Source organism: Penicillium soppii (assembly GCF_028829465.1).
Source record: "Penicillium soppii strain IBT 18220 chromosome Unknown utg000004l, whole genome shotgun sequence".
In the NCBI taxonomy this organism is placed as follows: domain Eukaryota; kingdom Fungi; phylum Ascomycota; class Eurotiomycetes; order Eurotiales; family Aspergillaceae; genus Penicillium; species Penicillium soppii.
Genome location: NW_026643234.1, coordinates 1,908,196 through 1,924,606, shown reverse-complemented (window position 1 = coordinate 1,924,606; position 16,411 = coordinate 1,908,196). Strand labels below are relative to the sequence as shown.

The following is a 16,411-nucleotide window of genomic DNA, read 5'->3' as shown; positions in this document are numbered from 1 at the left end:
AAAGTATGTACAGACGTTGTCAGCGGGCATCGATTGCATCGATCGCATGGCGAGAAGCCCACCAGGGTCTGGGAGTGACGTAGAATGAAAGACAAGGTGAGGAATAGGTCAAAAAAGCACTGGGGAAATCGACGCTTAGAACGCAAGTCAGGCTATAAAGAGCCATCTCGTATGGAAGACAGAGGAGACATTCGGTCAAGAGATTTACTCCTCCTCGCTCTCTTCCTCGGACGAATCCGACTCATCATCGCTGCTTTCGTTTTGTTCAACAGATCTCACGGGTTCAGGAGAGTGGGCGCCACCCTGGAAGCGGGACAGGTTGCTCTGCAGCATGTTGATCTGAGCCTCCTGCTCGAACTTGCTCATTGGCTTGTTCTTCTTCGGCTTGGGAGGAGCAACGCTGCTGCTGGCGGGGAGGTCGTCCTCATCATCCATAAGGTGAGGCACGTTCTTCTTCACGAAGTTCAGCAGCAACAGCAAAACATTGTTAGGGAGCTCGTCAATGTCCAACTCAATTTCAGCTTCATCAGTGCCCTGCGATAAATAGGTAAGAATAATGCTTTTATATAATCAATATACTCAGTGGAACTGACCTTGAGTTGAGGAACGTTGCTTTGGATGATTTGAAGGGCTTGCTGCATCTTCTTATCTGGAAGACTGCTGATACCGTTGGAGATGATCTGTTTCTCATTGTAGGTGATGGCACGCTCCTTGCCGCTCTTGCTCTTCTTGTCTTTCTTGCCAGAGCTGATCTTCTTTGATTCCTTCTTGACTGGCTTCGCCTTGCCAATCTTCTTGGACGAAGGAGGTGTCTTCTTTTTCTTGTGGGTGATGGCCTCGACTTGGCGTGACATCTCGGCAATCTGCTTCTGGAGCAAAGCAAGTTTCTCTTTCTCTAATTCCTGATCACTCTCTTCAGCTTCATCGTCACTCTCTTCGTCAGAAGAATCAGAGTTTTGCTCGGGGTGTGGTTCGTGCGCTTCGAGATAGTCCGACTTCTGGGCCCACTTCTGAGAGAAGATTTCTTCCGCGCGTTGGCCACAAATATAAGTAGGGTCTCCTGGAATGTTAAATCGGAAGCAGTTTTTGAAGATCAAGCGGACATCAGTCTCAAACTCTTTGGCATTCTCATACTGGCCAGTCTTGAGTTTATGCTGCACGGTAGACAGGTCCATCGGCTTCTTGATCACTTCGTGGTAGGTAGGAATGTTCAGAGCAACGGGGTCGACCGGATAGTAGAACGGCATCACAAAGTTGTAGTGCTTCTGCTTGTGCATCTCATCCAATGCCTCCTGGCAGAATCGCAACTCCCATTGGTACTTCTTCTTCTTGGGCTTAGTTGAGTATGGGAGATCGCGCTTGGGCGGATGAATCGACCGCTTTGGACGGCCATCAGGGTTGGTGGAATCCCGACGAATAACGGGCAGTCCCTCCGGTCCTAGCGCAAAGGTCTGACCCTGGGGAGAAGCAGCCTTTGGCTGGCTTGGGAGTGAAGTACGAGGGGCCCGACGAGCAGCAGAGGTCTTATCCGTCGACTTCTTCGGCTTAGACGGTTCCACTTCCTCAGGCTTGGGGAGGTTGAGCATCTGCTTTTCAAAGGTAGCTTTCAATTTGATACCCTCTTGGGTGACCAGGTGGTCTGGGCCGTTGAAAATGGTCGTGTTGTTCACCATTAGGGCAAAGTCGTCAGAGACTTCCTTGGGTGACCCATACTGATTAGCCTTGAGCTTTTTTTCCATTGTTCCCAGGTCCATGGGTTGGGTAATAATGGTATGGTACTGTGGGATGTTTAATTTGATGGCATCCACGGGTTCTTTGTAGAAACGTGCATCGTGCATGCGCTTGAGGCTTGTGAGAGACTTTGAGATAAATTTGTGTTGCAATTTGGTGAGACCCGGCCCACCACTTGTGCGAACGGGAGCGGCTGTTTCAGTGGCTGGGGTAGAGAATCCGGGTGGTTTGAAATCCACGACATTCGAGGCCTCGCCCTCAACCTTGGTCCGCTTAGCAGCCGGCTCTTCGCTGAGATCATCATCGCGTTGTCGGGAGATCTTGGAGGAGGAAGGTGAATGCGGGGCTTCCGGCACATCCTTCATTTCTTGATCGACGGGTTGCGTGGCAGTGAGTGATGCAGAAGCAGCATCAGGGTTTGGATGGTGGGGAAGTTCAGTTTTCACGGCAGTCGGGAGATCCTTGGGGGTATCGACAGCCATTGCGTCTTTTGTGTCAACCGGGCCCTCAGTGGATGCAGGAGCGGTAGGAATATCAGCGGGAGCCTGAGTGGGGATATTCTCAGCATTCACTGCGGGAGTGAGAGATTCTTGGTCTACCGGACTAGTCTTCTCGCTCTGAGGAGCTGCGGCTTGCTCTGCAGATGGCTGATCTTGAGTCTGGGGTTGGTCGGAAGATGCAGGAGCAGTCGCAGGAGCGGGGGACTTCGGGGGAGAGTTCGCAGTGCTTGTGCCGTTGGTAAATGGAGTGGCGGTGGAGCTGTGGCCATTCAGTTCGGGTGATTTGATCTCGGCATCTACGGGATGCTCAACCTTGGAATCGATATCATTGTGCGCGCTTCGCGCGAGTCAGATCACGAAAAATGAAGTAAATACCAAGACTGGCATGCTTACCTGGTCGGAGCGATGTCAGTCGCGGAAGGACCGGCAGGCGAGGGTGGAAGCTGAAGCTTATCCTCCTTCACAATGTGAGGAGCCTCGGGAGGCGGGGTCGCCATTGAGTGCGTGTTGAAAAGTTGAAGAAACAAGACCGAGTAAAACAGAGGGAAATACCAATGAGCCGGGAGCTAAAGTATTTCAATTACGATCGAGTAAAATCGGAAGGAAACACGCGCTTCGGTAGTTGATAACGCGTCAGTGATCAGTGGACCTTTGATGGACCCGGTCAAGCGTGAAGAGTAAACGCGACCGTGGGATGGTGAGGTCAGAGATCGGGAGATAGGAAGAGTGGAGAATGCGATCGGAGACGGATGTAATTTATACTGCCAAGGCGGTATGTGTGGTCACGTGATAGTGAAGTCCAGGTCTAGAAAGAGTAAAAGACTTGGGGAAAGAACTAAAGTTGTGGGGGTGAAGTGCCTCAGGCGAGAAATAAAAAAAGAGTAAAATCCTAAAAAAAAGAGCCCCAATTATTTGAAAATAATAAACGTAAATAAAAAAAAAGAAGGGGAAGAAGGCGGTTAAAGTGTTCGCGACGCGAGACGCGTTTGTTTTGTCGAGGGCGGTCAGGGAAATAAAAATAGGAGAAATCAGGTCAGAAGCAGAAAAATCCTCGGAGGGGATGCTAGAATCCTTAAGTACAAACGGTCGCCTTGCACTCTCCTGTTGCCAGTTCCACCAGCCACACTAGTCCGGATTCTCCTACCTGTTCCCCTTGTTGATTGGTTCATGAAATAACCCCTGATAGAATTATCTTTTTTTTTTCTTCTTTCCTTTTCTTTCCTTTCTACTCGACCCTTTACCTTCACTCACATAAACAAGGACACTTTTGAAATATATTCTTAATCGTTTAAATCTTTTTTATGCGTTCTATTCAAATTCTTTATTTTTTTTAACGAACTCTCGACGTATCTCTTAATTAACTAGAAGGTTCTACACCATTAATAGCTGTGTTCAGGTCCCCGGGTACCTAGGATGACTCAAAGCCCTAGGGTTCTGCTTAATCCGGGTTAGTGATGGAATCCGAGTTCCCGACGTCACCACTTTAGTTACCCACGATGATGAGTATTTATACGTAAATCTTTTGAAAAATGAAGATTTTCGACCGCAAGGAACATACATGTCATAGAATTATGAAACACGCAAATAATATCATACAAACGCAAAGTGTCGATTAGAATATGGACCTGGACCTGGACCCTTACAGATTTAGGCGTAAATCACATAATTACCCAAGTGTACTTTGGGTAATTCTGCCCAATGAAAGCTCGTGGCTTCGAACTATGTGGCAGTGGACCGATCATTTACAATTTTACCAATATTGTAGGTCATGTTTGTACCTACACTGTACTCCGTATAACATAGCTGTATGTAGCACGGAGTACATTGAAGTAAATGCTACTTGAGTCAGACCTCTACTTGATGAATCTTCGTTCCTAAGATGTACTTTTCCGAATGAAAATAACAAGTTGTTGTTTAGAAAATCATATGCAAGGTCATTCTGATCAATATATATCTTCGTTCCAAAATATAGATTGACGTCAAAACTTTCTATTTTGAATAACTGGAATGTATGAAATGTAGGATAAAAAAAATGACTTTCATACTGATTTAGCACTAAAATCTATCATTGAAAAATAAAGATCAATGACAGAGATGTTGAGTTTTATAGTCAAAAATGAAGCCTCCGCGGTCCAGTAGGATCGGATCACGGGATGATTAGATAAGGCCTGTTTCCAAGCCAAACCATTTCGAGACTAGCGCCTCAAGGCTGTACAGAACATTTTTTTTCCTGTCCGGATCAACTGCGATACCACCGTCCTAAACCCCGAACTGTTTCTTTAGGGGTGGAGAAAAAGAGAAGTATCTTGGAAAATTTGATACGTCTCCTTGGATTCGGTCCATTGATAGTTATTATCAACCTACCAATACCTCGACTGTGAGAAAAATCGAGTGTCAAGAAAAAAAAGTCACAGCCAAAATGGGAAAGAAGTCAGCTCGCCCATCGACCAAGGTCGGCTCGGCCGCTGCGCCGGCATCAGGCCTGACACAAGCGGGCAGCAAATCGTCTATCCTACGAGCTGTATTCTCCCCATCGGAATACCAATTGGCCCTGTTTGCGTCCGTCATCCAAGGCCTCGATGGCCAACACATTCGAATCCACGATACAAACACAGGACGCCTTCAGTGTGAGCACACCTTGGGGCCGAAGGAAACGGTGACCTCGTTGGATTGGGGATACTACGGTGGTTCGGGCAAAAACCGCGACCAGTCGAAGAAGAAGCGCAAGCGCGGTTCCGATGTCAACGGAGCTGTCGATGGTCTGGACCAAGGCGACATCGTGGTCGCATTCGGTACTAACACCTCGGACATCCGCATGTACTCACCTTCGGAAGACAAGGTTGTCGGTACTTTGACCGGCGCGCACGAGAAGGGAATCAAGGACTTCAAGTTCACTGCCGATCGCCCCGCCCAGGAGGCTTGGAGTATTGGTGGAGACAACAAGCTCGTCCAGTGGGACCTGCGCACCGGACAAAGCATCCAGTATGTGAATGAGTACTAGAATACAGGCAATCTTGAGCTAACGATGCGATTTTTAGGACCATCCATCTTCCTGCATCCTCCGTTTTCACTGCTCTCTCCCGTCCCGTTTCCTCGAAAACCCCTCTTATCTGCGCATCTCAGGCTCCATTCCTAATAGATACCGAGAAGGCCGACGAACCGGTTCAATTCCCCGCCATGCGCAACCCTATCCACACTGTCATTTCGTCTTCTACCGAGTCCGCTGGCGTAGGTGCATTCCTTGCCTCGGACGGTGACCGCTTTGTCAACGTTTTCGATGCCGCGACTCAAAAGCTCGTTCGCAACCTTGTTGCCGAGCACGAGGTCACAAACATCACCCTGCAAACTGGAGATAATGCCACCCCAGAGAAGCAGGTTCTTGCTGCGATCACTGGAGATGGTACCATCGAACTTTTTACCAAGCCATTTGTCCAACCCCAGATCGCACCAGGCGCCAATGCCAAGGCTCTACGGAAACAGATGACCCAAAAAGCACACGCAGCCCTCAAAATTACGAATAACGAGTCTTCAAGCGCCTGTGTCCCAGTTGCTGCTGTTTCATTCCAAGGGCCCAACATTGTGGTTGCATACACCGAAGGTGGTGTTATTCCTGTTTTCGAGCGTGTCAAGTTCCTCGATGAGAACACCGAGGAGCTCTCTTTCACCGGAACAAAGACTGTGGTGAAGACCAAGTCCAGCTCAGCACTTGCCTCCGTTACAACAAACGGAGCTAAGGGCTCAGGCGAGAGCCGTGTTGACGAGTCTCGCATGACCGTGGAGCAGGGTAACCTAGTTGATGATGATGTAGAGATGGAGGACCAGAAAGAGGCTGCATCTGACTCTGAAAGTGAAGAGGATTCCGACGCCGAGGATAACAAGAAGCCGAAGGCTCCTTCTACCGATAAGAAGTCCAAGCCCGCTAAGGCCGCAACGAACGAAGATGTCGACATGCAGAATGCCTCCGAGTCCGAGGAGGAAGAGGAGGAGGAGGGCGCAGAGCCATCCTTTGGCGAGCTTATGCGTGCCAACGCAGAGGTTGACGTGGAGGCCGAGCTCGATGATGACGTTCTGCTCGGCGCATTGGTCCCTGGCAAGCCCCAGGCCGCAGTGCAACAGATTCCCAACGGTGTTTCGCTGGCAACTGTCCTCACACAGTCTCTCAAGACGAACGACAGTGGCATGCTTGAGTCATGCTTCCACACTGGTGATCTTTCCATCATTCGCACTACCATCCAGCGTTTGGACTCTTCCCTGGCCGCGACTCTGCTCCAAAAACTCGCCGAGCGCCTCGCTTCCCGCCCTGCTCGCTACGGTCACCTTCTAGTCTGGGTGCAGTGGACTTGCGTTGCCCACGGCGGTGCCCTGGCTGGCCACCCCGATCTCCTAAAGCGCATGACTTCTCTTTACAAGGTTATGGACCAGCGTTCTTCCAGCCTGCCTTCCCTCCTGCTGCTCAAGGGCAAGCTTGACATGCTAGACGCACAATTGGGTCTGCGTCAGTCTATCCGTGGCGGCGATGAGGGCATGGACAGCGAAGATGAGGATAACGTTATCTACGTTGAGGGCCAGGAAGATCTTGAGGATAGTGAAACCGAGGCCAAGACGCCGCGGAAGTCAATACGCGACCAGGCATACGATGAAGACGAGTCAATGATGAACGTTGCCGACGAGTCTGAGGACGACGAGGTCGACAGTGACGACGAGGATGATGACGAAGAGCCTATCCTGGATATCGAGGCTGCTGAATCCGTTGGTTCTTCCGATGCCGAGGAGTCACTGGAGGAGAACGAGGATGACGAGGACGACGAGGCTGACAGTGATGGTTCCATGGTCGACTTCATTGCCGACACAGAAGACGAGTCTGACGATGAGGCTCAGGAGCAGCCCCCGCCAGCAAAGAAGAGCAAGACAGCCAAGAAGGGCAAGGGTGGACGGAAATAAGGTCCAGTGTACGAATTAGAGGGGGTAACGGTCTATAAAAGAACATATTTCCAATGCATCCGACCGGTCTGCATTTCTTGTTTTTATTTGCTTTCGATATCTTATGCGTCTACCGAGCGCCCCTGCGTCTCTGATATATCAATGTCTATTGAATTTATCTCGATCTCTTTCTTCATTGATCTTCCCTCGTAGAAGGTCTTGCGCACATGTCTTTTCGTCACACACGGTGCCCGTGCTATTGATCTATCTATACAAGCAAGTCCTCCCCCTTACAAGGACCCATATGCAGAACCCGATGGCTGGGTACCCCCTTCTCTCCAAGGGGAATCTGTAAGGCCGTTGTCCGCTCCTGCGAGGGATAAGTGGTGTAGTGGCCCAAGGCACTGACATCGGCAGTGTCGAGTGCCAGAATGGCTCCATTCTTGCCACCTTCTACCCAAGCCTCGGTCGTCGAGTTGGGGAGTGTGATATGAGCCAGGCCGGAGAGAAACACCACCCATCTGGTGCGATCAGTAAGCGAAATCTATAAAAAACAGACAAACAAACAAGTATGAGGTATATAAGATGCCCAGGTGATCATCCAATATACTATCCATGTGAAATGGACAAATATACAAACCATCCCGTGCACGCCCCGTTCTAAAAAAAACACAAGTATAATTAGAAAACTTACAGCAAAGCCGGTGCGTTATGCCTTCCACCATCAAACCCAGCCGGTAGGGCCGTAAATGACGCATTACCGCCGACAGTACCGAGATCCAGAATGGAAGAACCGGCAATGCCGGCCTGGTCGGATGTTTCAAAGCCCGAATTCAGAGCCCAGCACTCTAGAGTGGAGCGGTTGTGGCGCGCGCCGAGCACGGTTACGTTGAGGGTGGAGCCGAGGGGTGCATATGGGGTGCTGGCGAGGATTGCTGATGGGAGAATGAACTGGGCTAGGGTTGAGGGGCGCATTTTAATGGGTTGTGAGATTGGAGAAGATAGGAGAGGGGAGAGTGGAAAAGAAAAAGGGAAGCTGAGATACTTAGTTCTGGTGAAGAACTTGGCGATGAGAAGTGGAGAGTGATCGGCGGATTTCAATTCAGATAGGCCTATAAGAGGGGGAGGGAAACCAATGCACAGAGTCGATATAAGAATCAAATGTTGGGACATTGGCTGCTTAATGGGTTATTGGAATGTGACCACGTGCCTGTACCTGGGCATCTACATACATGTATGTAGATTTCACATCAAAAACATGTCTTCAATTCATCAACTGCAGTAATCAACTAATAAAAATACATACGCATAAAACCTCGGCTGCTAAAGATAATTTCTGATCCAAAGCAGAAAAAGAATATTAGCGAATGACTTCTCCACCGGACTTCTCAATCCCCTCCAAACCTTCAAGGATAGAACTTCCACCAAACAGTCCACTGGCAGAGCTAGTACTTGACTTGCGTCCGGTCCACACCTCATGAAACTTGACAGTCTGATCACTCGAGGCAACAATAATACACCCTTCTTCAACAGTTCTGGCACACCACATCCCACCTTCCTTCTCCTTAGGCGTCACCGCCCTCGTTTGGACTCGTCGCACAGAGCCCGATTCGCCCTCAGACGGAGTCCCAGTCGCTGAACTGGTCTGGGACAAAGGCGAGCACGGCTGCTCCACTTCATTCAAGGAGAAACCCAAAGACCGAGGTAGTTTCCCTGGATATCGAATTGCCCACAGAGCTCTTCCGCAGTCAGTGTTAGTACGAGGTTCCGGTCCATTCCAGCTGGTTCCATGGGGCCCCCAGGGCACGACTGCAACCTGGGCGCAGCTGGGCCAAGCAAAAACAGCGATTCGGAATGAGTGATCAGGCTGTGCGTAGCCAAAGGTAGCTGCGATCTCGCGCCGGGTCTGACTCCAGATTAGGCTGGTCACCTGGGAAAAGACGTTGATTTTTGCAAGACAAGCTCCGCTGCGGGTGTGGTAGAAGTGGATGGCTCGGTCGTTGGAGCCGCCTCCTGTGGCGAGGAGGGATGATTGCCATGGCGCGAATGCGATTGCTTTGACTGCTGCGGAGTGATGTAGGCGGTGCTTTTGGCGGTCGAACGGGACTAGGATTGTTCGCCCACCGCCGGAGATCAGAGTTCCTGCATGGCTCAGAAGAGGAGTTGAGGTTGGAGGCTTGAACGGAGGCGGAACAACCCATGATGGGGGATGTTGTCCGACAGCAGGTCGTCTGTGAAATAGTCGTCTTGCTGCGGTGCCTATGGCATGATATGGGAAGGCCCCAAAGCTAAAGCTGCTCGGGGAATCTGGCGTGACTGTGTGGTGGACAGACTGTGGTGGAACGATCCGATTTAGTTCGAAAAGAAGACAGACATTGTCGTTCCCTCCTGTGGCGAGGTACGTTTGATCGGGCGACCACGTCAGTCCGCAAATTTGTTGGTTGTGCGCACAGATTTTGGCAAGTAGCGTCATGGATCCGTTCCATTTCCAGTTGGCTTGTTCCTCCTCGCCAGACCACTCCACCGAGTAGTACCAGATATTTCCTAGTTCATCACCTACAACGATCTCTTCGACATTGACTTCCATATGGATCAATCGCTCAGACACTCGGCGAGATGTTTTCGGCTTGAATGCCACACAGGTGATGCTGTTGGGATGACTGATCTCAAACCGGACATGCTTCTCGAAAGTGCACCATAGAGATAATTGACCTGAACGACGAGCTACAGCAAGGATACTTCTCCCACCATCCTCGGATGAAAACGATAGGGAGGTCACATAGTTTGATGGGTGCATATCTCCAAAGGGTGGATAATCCACTCCCCGTCCTTCAGACCAGAGGTATACTTGGTGACCGAGACCCACGGCCAAAATCCCAGATGTTACCGAGTATGCAAGCGTACTGCAGTAAAAATCGTCCCGAAGGAAGGGGGCATCTAGGATTCGAAAAGGCTTCGATGGAACAACTTCCTTTTTGGCACGAGGTGTGGGCCCTGAGAAACGACCAACATTAGTTGCTTTCACAGAGAGAACTGCAAAGATGCAAGTCTCTTACTTTCCAAAAGGTTGATAAATGTCATATATGCTTCCTGTAGATGGTAAATCGAGCCCAAAAGGTGGGTAGGTGTTGAAAAACCATTACAAAAAGCAGTTGTACTTACAATGATCTCTTTCTATTTTCTTCCATGCATTATCCTTCCAAACGAATGGAGAGAGGCGCTCGAAGTCTGGAGATACGGGATTGAGGGGAGCATCAAAACATCCCAAAGACGTACCAAGCAGCCTGTTGGTCGGATCAATGCTCAAGGCAAGCGCAAGTCTCGACTCATGAATCTCAGATTCGCTGTATTTTGGCTTCTTGGGCAAGAAGCGAGCCACAAAAGTTGGAGCGGTTGATCCATTTCCCGAAGTAGTGGGCGTGTCCTGGTCAGGAGTCACAGTAACAGTACTACCACGAGCTGCGGAGGCCCCGCCCACGTTCCAAACTGCGCCAGGGCTAGCTTGTAAAAAAGTTTCGCGCACAGTGTTGTTGGCTGCGACGGTAAATTCAGTGACTAAATGAGGCCGTTGATATGGGATCCGCTGGAGTCTGGTTGGCTGCTGGTTTCCACGACCGGTTGAATTCCTGGGTGATATTGCTGGCATAAATGGGTCATTTCCTGGGGGAATTCGCCGGAATAATCTCTCCTGAGGTGAAAGACGTTGTGGTTTCTTCGCTACGCGAAATGTTGTAGATGCTGGCTCCACAAAGTCTCGTTTCGGGATAAATCGATCCGGCGAGATTGGACCTCGAAAGGGACTTCTGGCTGCTGATAGACTTGCTGCAGCTCTAAAACTACTTCGGCCTCTTTCTGGGGACGAGATCCGATTCTCTTTGGATCGAAGTGCAGGTATCAGGCGGATTTTGGGCTTTTGAGACAATGATTGGGAAGTTTGAGACTCAAAGAATGGCACATTAATAGTTGCAAACTCGGTTAGTCGGACTGAATCGCTATCTCTGGATGAATTGGATCCAGAGTGTGAAGAAAATGATAGGATTCTGTGGTTGCCTGCCTGAGAGGCTTCCTCGAAGGAATGACATCGCGTATCTACCATTGTTCTATATGAAGTAAAAAGGCTGTGTGATGAGTAATGACTTGAAGCTAAGGAAAAGAATGTAAAAGGAGGCCTCTCTTTAAAGCAACATAACGATAAGGTAAAGAAGATGAAGCATCACAAGTCCAAAAGTAGCAAGAGTCCCATCTGGTCACGTGAAGCTATACATATTGTGATCACGTAATTGGTACAAGTGCTGTCGCCTGAGGTGTCAACTTGTCATCGCCAATCCCGCCCGCATAGATTAGGATCCGCAACACATTTGCATGTGTGGTGCTGTATTGTTAAAATAACAAAAACTCCTTCGAAATGCCCACTGTGAGTTTAGCCCTGATAAAATATCACGGATTCTCGTTAATGATTTCAATAGCATGGTGTGCCACGGTATAAACCTGTGGAGAAGTCCGCCGAGGCACGACAGCAAGAGCAACAGAAGATAGACACATACAGAGATCTTGAACGCTCAGTCTCTCAAAAGGTTACTTTCTTCTTGATACTCACGTTTAGACAGAATCTAATACATAATAGGTAGCCGAACATGAGTATACCATTGAGACTCTGAAGAAGATCTCAGAATTGTTGTCTAAAAATCCTGAGTACTACACAGCCTGGAACTATCGTCGACAGGTGCTGCGGTACCAATTTTCCCAAAAGGGAGATACAGATGAGGCTGTTCAGCTGATCGCGGAGTTGATCTCGAATGATTTACAGTTCCTAATCCCTCTGCTGAGGGGCTTCCCCAAATGTTATTGGATCTGGAACTATCGATTGTGGTTGCTGGGTGAAGCTCGCCGCCTGCTACCCCTCTCCGAGACTCGGCAAATGTGGCAGCAAGAACTCGCCCTTGTGGGTAAGATGTTGACCCTTGATAGCCGAAACTTCCACGGGTGGGGTTACCGGCGCTTCGTGGTTGAGACCTTGAAAGAGCTTGGCACGGCAGATGAAGCAAAGAACATGACTCAGAAAGAGTTCGAGTATGCAAAGAAGATGATCGGCGCGAATCTTTCGAATTTCTCCGCATGGCATTACCGAACGAAGCTGATCCAATCGCTTCTGGATGAGCAATGTGCTAGTGATGACGATCGGAAGAACATGCTGGACGATGGTTGGTCTATTGTTTCTTATCAGGATATGCTGTGGAATGCTAATAGGCTCTATAGAGTTATCACTCATTCATCAGGCCTTTATCGATCCTTATGACCAGTCACTTTGGTTCTACCATCAAAATTTGATGAGTGTGTTTGACCCGACAATGGCCGAGCGTACTATGACTCCTAATTTGAGCTCATCTGAACGGTTGGAGTATATTCGAAGCGAGATTCAAGAGATTCAAGAGATGCTCGATGGGGCCGAAGACTGCAAATATATCTACCAGGCATTGATTGAGTACACCATGCTGGCATCCAAGGTGGAAGGAGACAGCTTGTCTTCTGATGACCGGGAGCAGATTCTGAGCTGGCTCTCGGAATTGAAGAAACTAGATCCATTGCGACGAGAAAGATGGCTTGATTTTGAAAAAACTTTATGAAAATAGTTGTTATTCTTCTGTTTACAAGGGGAATCCTACTGATTGACCCCTTTCATTACCCTGAGAGCCACTTTGTACCACATGTAATAGTGCCACCTGGGCATATCTAAATATGTGCATATGTACATGTATGTAGGTAATACCTCCGGTCTGAGACATGATTAAAAATAGTAAATAATGAGCATAGTTAGTAAAATTCATGTAATTCTTCTAGTTAAAATGTCAACTTCTATGTACATAACACATGTAAGTACTATGTAAGTAGTAGTCAAACGGTCTGCATTCCTCAACGTCCCGATCGACAAGTCAGTCCCGCATTTCCTGGGGAGCCAATCAGCATCTTGTGTACCTGTTTGAATCGATGAGTTGAAACTCGACAATTCAAATTCCTTCCTGAGTTCATTCCTTTTACTTTGCAAATACCGATCCCTTTGAATTCTTGTTTTTATCGGGATCATTTCGACTCTATTATTTCATACGATCATCAACACCCGTGGACGATCCATATGGGGTGTCCTCTCTTCTAATTGTTGTGAGGTCACGATCTCAGAACCCCCATTAACATGTCTACGAACCAACACAGCCCGGAATACGAAGGGGTAAGTAATAGTAGAATTCTCAAAAAGTGCTAATCTTCAAACTTGTCTTGGCTTGAGCTTATCGTCTGAACAGGAGTCCTTTGATGATGCCCTTGAAACCGCTGAAATCCAGGAGAACCTCCATGTTACCATCCCCAAATCTACCTCCACCCGATCTTTGACCGATAGCCCTCCTATCGGCTCCTATAAATCTCCGGATTCAACGGAGAAACATCCGCTCCCTTCTGAATCGCAGGACGAGAAGAAGCACGAGACCGCCGACGAACAGGATAAGGATGGCGAGGAACAGGGACAGTCCAACAAGAAGAAGAACAAAAAGAAGAATAAGAAGAAGGGGAATAAGAAGGACGATGGATTTGATACCAACGACGAAACCAACTACGACACAACTGAAGAGGTGAATACCGCGACCGACAGGCTCACAGAGGGTGACCACCCGGAGCCAGCGCCCGAGGTTACGCAAAACGAGGCAAATCCTAACGAGGCAAATCCTCCCGTGGACCAACATGACAACAGCGCACCGCCAAAATCCCCTCTGCTCACATCCCACCGATTGTCAGCAGCATCATCGCTCGACGAGGTGAACCTGATGAATCCCAGCCAAGAGGGACCGACAGACAAGACACCAGGCCCCACGGAGAAAATGGAACCGCCTCCATTGCCTCCGAAAGATGAATCAGCTCCAGCAAGCTCTGGGTTGATGGGGCTGTCGGGTAGCCTGCCCACGCTGCCATGGGGAGCACCTCCGGTAAACAAGAATCCTCCCCCTGTGCCTCCACCACCCCCTACCCGAAAGGCCAGTGGACCATTTGCATGGTTCTCTCGAAGCTCAACTTCCACCGCCAAAGACGTCAAACCTCCCTCCCTCTCCGATAGCCGTCGCAACACCGCCACCTCGGTATCCACTCTCGCCAGCAACTTGAGCCAAGCTCGCGATGGCGACGATATCCCAAGCATTGGCTCCAAGAAGCCGAGACGTAACAGCTTGAAGGATCAATTCAAGATGCTGCGGTTGCGTGAGGAGAGTCAGGTGCCAGAGGCTGATCAGACGAGTGCCCGATCTGGCCGTGCTAGCATCAGCCAGGCCGGAGTTAGCCCCCCGATTATCCCCGAGGAAGGAGAGGGTGGCATTCTGGCCATACCGACAGTCTCATCACCGCCGTTGACTCACCCTGGCGCAAGAACTGACTCAGTGACCGATGCATCCACCCCGGTGGACTGGGAGATGTGGCAACAGCTCGTGAACAATGGCCCACAAGCCTTGGCAAGCTCGGAAGAGCTCAACGCCGCAATCAAACGCGGTATTCCACAAACTATACGAGGAGTTATCTGGCAGATCTTGGCAGATTGCCAGACTGCTGAGCTGGAGGATACGTATCGCGAGCTTGTGGCGCGTGGTACTGGACACGACAAGGATGGACGAGCAGTGAATGGCACCGAAACCACGTCTTCGCGCTCTTCTGTCCGCTCTCACCACTCGGAATCTGTCTCACGATCGCGGAGTCAGACTCCTAGCCCATCCCACGAGGGCGATGGCGATAAGCTGACGAAGGAACATGCCTTCAACGAAGCCGAACGCGCGAAAAAAGCAAAAAGTGATGCGGTGGCGCTGTCAAAGTTAGAGAAGGTTATCAGGCGAGATCTGGGTGCCCGCACAAGTTACGCGAAGTACTTTGTTTCCCAAGGGAGCCAGGAAGGCCTCTTTGGGTTGTGTAAGGCATACGCACTGTACGATGAGGGTGTTGGATACGCGCAAGGCATGAATTTCATTGCCATGCCCTTGCTGTTTAACGTCTGTATACCCCACTAGGAATCGATTGAGCTTGGTTAACACTATGCACAGATGGACGAAGTGGATGCATTTGCCATGCTCGTCAAACTGATGAACAAGTACTCGCTACGAGACATGTTCATTCAGGACATGCCTGGTCTTCACCGCAGCCTATACCAATACGAGCGACTACTAGAAGATCTTGAACCCGCTCTCTACTGCCATCTCCGCCGGCGTGGTGTCCCTCCCCAACTCTACGCCACCCAATGGTTCTTGACACTGTTTGCCTACCGCTTCCCGCTGCAGCTGGTGCTGCGCATCTATGATTTGATCTTCGAAGAGGGATTGGAAACTACCATTCTCAAGTTCGGTGTTGCGATCATGCGACGGAATGCAGATGCCCTTCTCGCAATGAAGGATATGAGTGTTCTCACCACCTTCTTGAAAGAACGCCTTTTCGATGCCTACATCGACAAGCAGCCATCCACCTCATCAATCCTAGAATCAGGCTTTTTCGGCAGCTCCGGTGCCGCCGATAAGGAGGTCTACCGGTCTGACATCTTGGTGCAGGATGCCTGCGCCATCCCTCTCACCTCCGAGATGCTTGCCACCTACACCGCCGAATGGGAAGAGAAGACCCGCACCGAGAAGGAGCGCGAAGCCGAACTAGACCATCTGCGACAAACGGTTGCCATCCAAGGTGCACGGGTCCGACTTCTTGAAGAACGCGCCGAGGCATCAGATAAGGAGCATGTGCAGCTAGCTTCTGAGCTCGTGCACGTCAAGGTAGAGAACGAGGAACTGCGCGATCTCAACGACGCGATGAAGCTCCAAGTCTCCGAACTTAAGAACGTGGTCGACAAGCAACCCGCCGAAGTAGAAGAGAAGCTTCGGTTGGAGATGGAGCGCATCATGAAGCGAAACATTGAAGTGCAAAACGAGAACCGTGCGATGGAGGAATCGATGTGCGATATGGAGAAAGAGTTGGTTGCTACGAAAATGAAGTGGGCAGAGGTAATATATTCCTATTTTCAACGTTCAACCATAGGCATTACTAAAATTCACCAGCTTTCCGAGAACCATGAGAACCTGCGCCAAAAATGGAGCGATCTTCGTCGTGCTCTCGACTAACCACATCACAACTACCTCTACGACTTTCGCTCTACCCGGATACCAGTATTCGGTTGTATATTTGGAATACGCGGATAGCGAGGATCTGCGATCAATCCTATCCTGCGCATTTGGACCATTCTTATGGGCCGGGTT

General features: G+C 49.7%; 6 protein-coding genes across 6 annotated transcripts; 3 read left to right on the top strand and 3 right to left on the bottom strand.

Moving 5' to 3' along the window:
• Positions 1–204: 204 nt before the first annotated feature.
• N7529_004140 (putative transcription regulator BDF1) lies at positions 205–2,728 on the bottom strand (the record flags this gene model as incomplete). Its single annotated transcript, XM_057239667.1, has 3 exons — positions 205–534; positions 594–2,568; positions 2,625–2,728. 3 exons carry the CDS (start codon positions 2,726–2,728, stop codon positions 205–207), a joined length of 2,409 nt encoding a protein of 802 aa, XP_057098962.1.
• Positions 2,729–4,650: 1,922 nt separating this feature from the next.
• On the top strand, positions 4,651–7,172 carry N7529_004139 (WD40 repeat domain-containing protein; the record flags this gene model as incomplete). Its single annotated transcript, XM_057239666.1, has 2 exons — positions 4,651–5,213; positions 5,270–7,172. The coding sequence occupies 2 exons, from the start codon at positions 4,651–4,653 to the stop codon at positions 7,170–7,172; spliced, it is 2,466 nt and encodes an 821-aa protein (XP_057098961.1).
• A 247-nt stretch (positions 7,173–7,419) lies between these two features.
• N7529_004138 (uncharacterized protein) lies at positions 7,420–8,126 on the bottom strand (the record flags this gene model as incomplete). The annotated part of the gene is made up of 2 exons (XM_057239665.1): positions 7,420–7,672; positions 7,846–8,126. 2 exons carry the CDS (start codon positions 8,124–8,126, stop codon positions 7,420–7,422), a joined length of 534 nt encoding a protein of 177 aa, XP_057098960.1.
• Positions 8,127–8,511: 385 nt separating this feature from the next.
• Positions 8,512–11,247, bottom strand: N7529_004137 (WD40 repeat domain-containing protein; the record flags this gene model as incomplete). Its single annotated transcript, XM_057239664.1, has 2 exons — positions 8,512–10,145; positions 10,314–11,247. The coding sequence occupies 2 exons, from the start codon at positions 11,245–11,247 to the stop codon at positions 8,512–8,514; spliced, it is 2,568 nt and encodes an 855-aa protein (XP_057098959.1).
• A 309-nt stretch (positions 11,248–11,556) lies between these two features.
• N7529_004136 (Rab geranylgeranyltransferase BET4) lies at positions 11,557–12,775 on the top strand (the record flags this gene model as incomplete). Its single annotated transcript, XM_057239663.1, has 4 exons — positions 11,557–11,565; positions 11,618–11,725; positions 11,776–12,352; positions 12,408–12,775. The coding sequence occupies 4 exons, from the start codon at positions 11,557–11,559 to the stop codon at positions 12,773–12,775; spliced, it is 1,062 nt and encodes a 353-aa protein (XP_057098958.1).
• Positions 12,776–13,338: 563 nt separating this feature from the next.
• N7529_004135 (putative GTPase activating protein (Gyp5)) lies at positions 13,339–16,276 on the top strand (the record flags this gene model as incomplete). Its single annotated transcript, XM_057239662.1, has 4 exons — positions 13,339–13,374; positions 13,448–15,166; positions 15,218–16,159; positions 16,214–16,276. 4 exons carry the CDS (start codon positions 13,339–13,341, stop codon positions 16,274–16,276), a joined length of 2,760 nt encoding a protein of 919 aa, XP_057098957.1.
• Between the last annotated feature and the right edge of the window lie 135 nt (positions 16,277–16,411).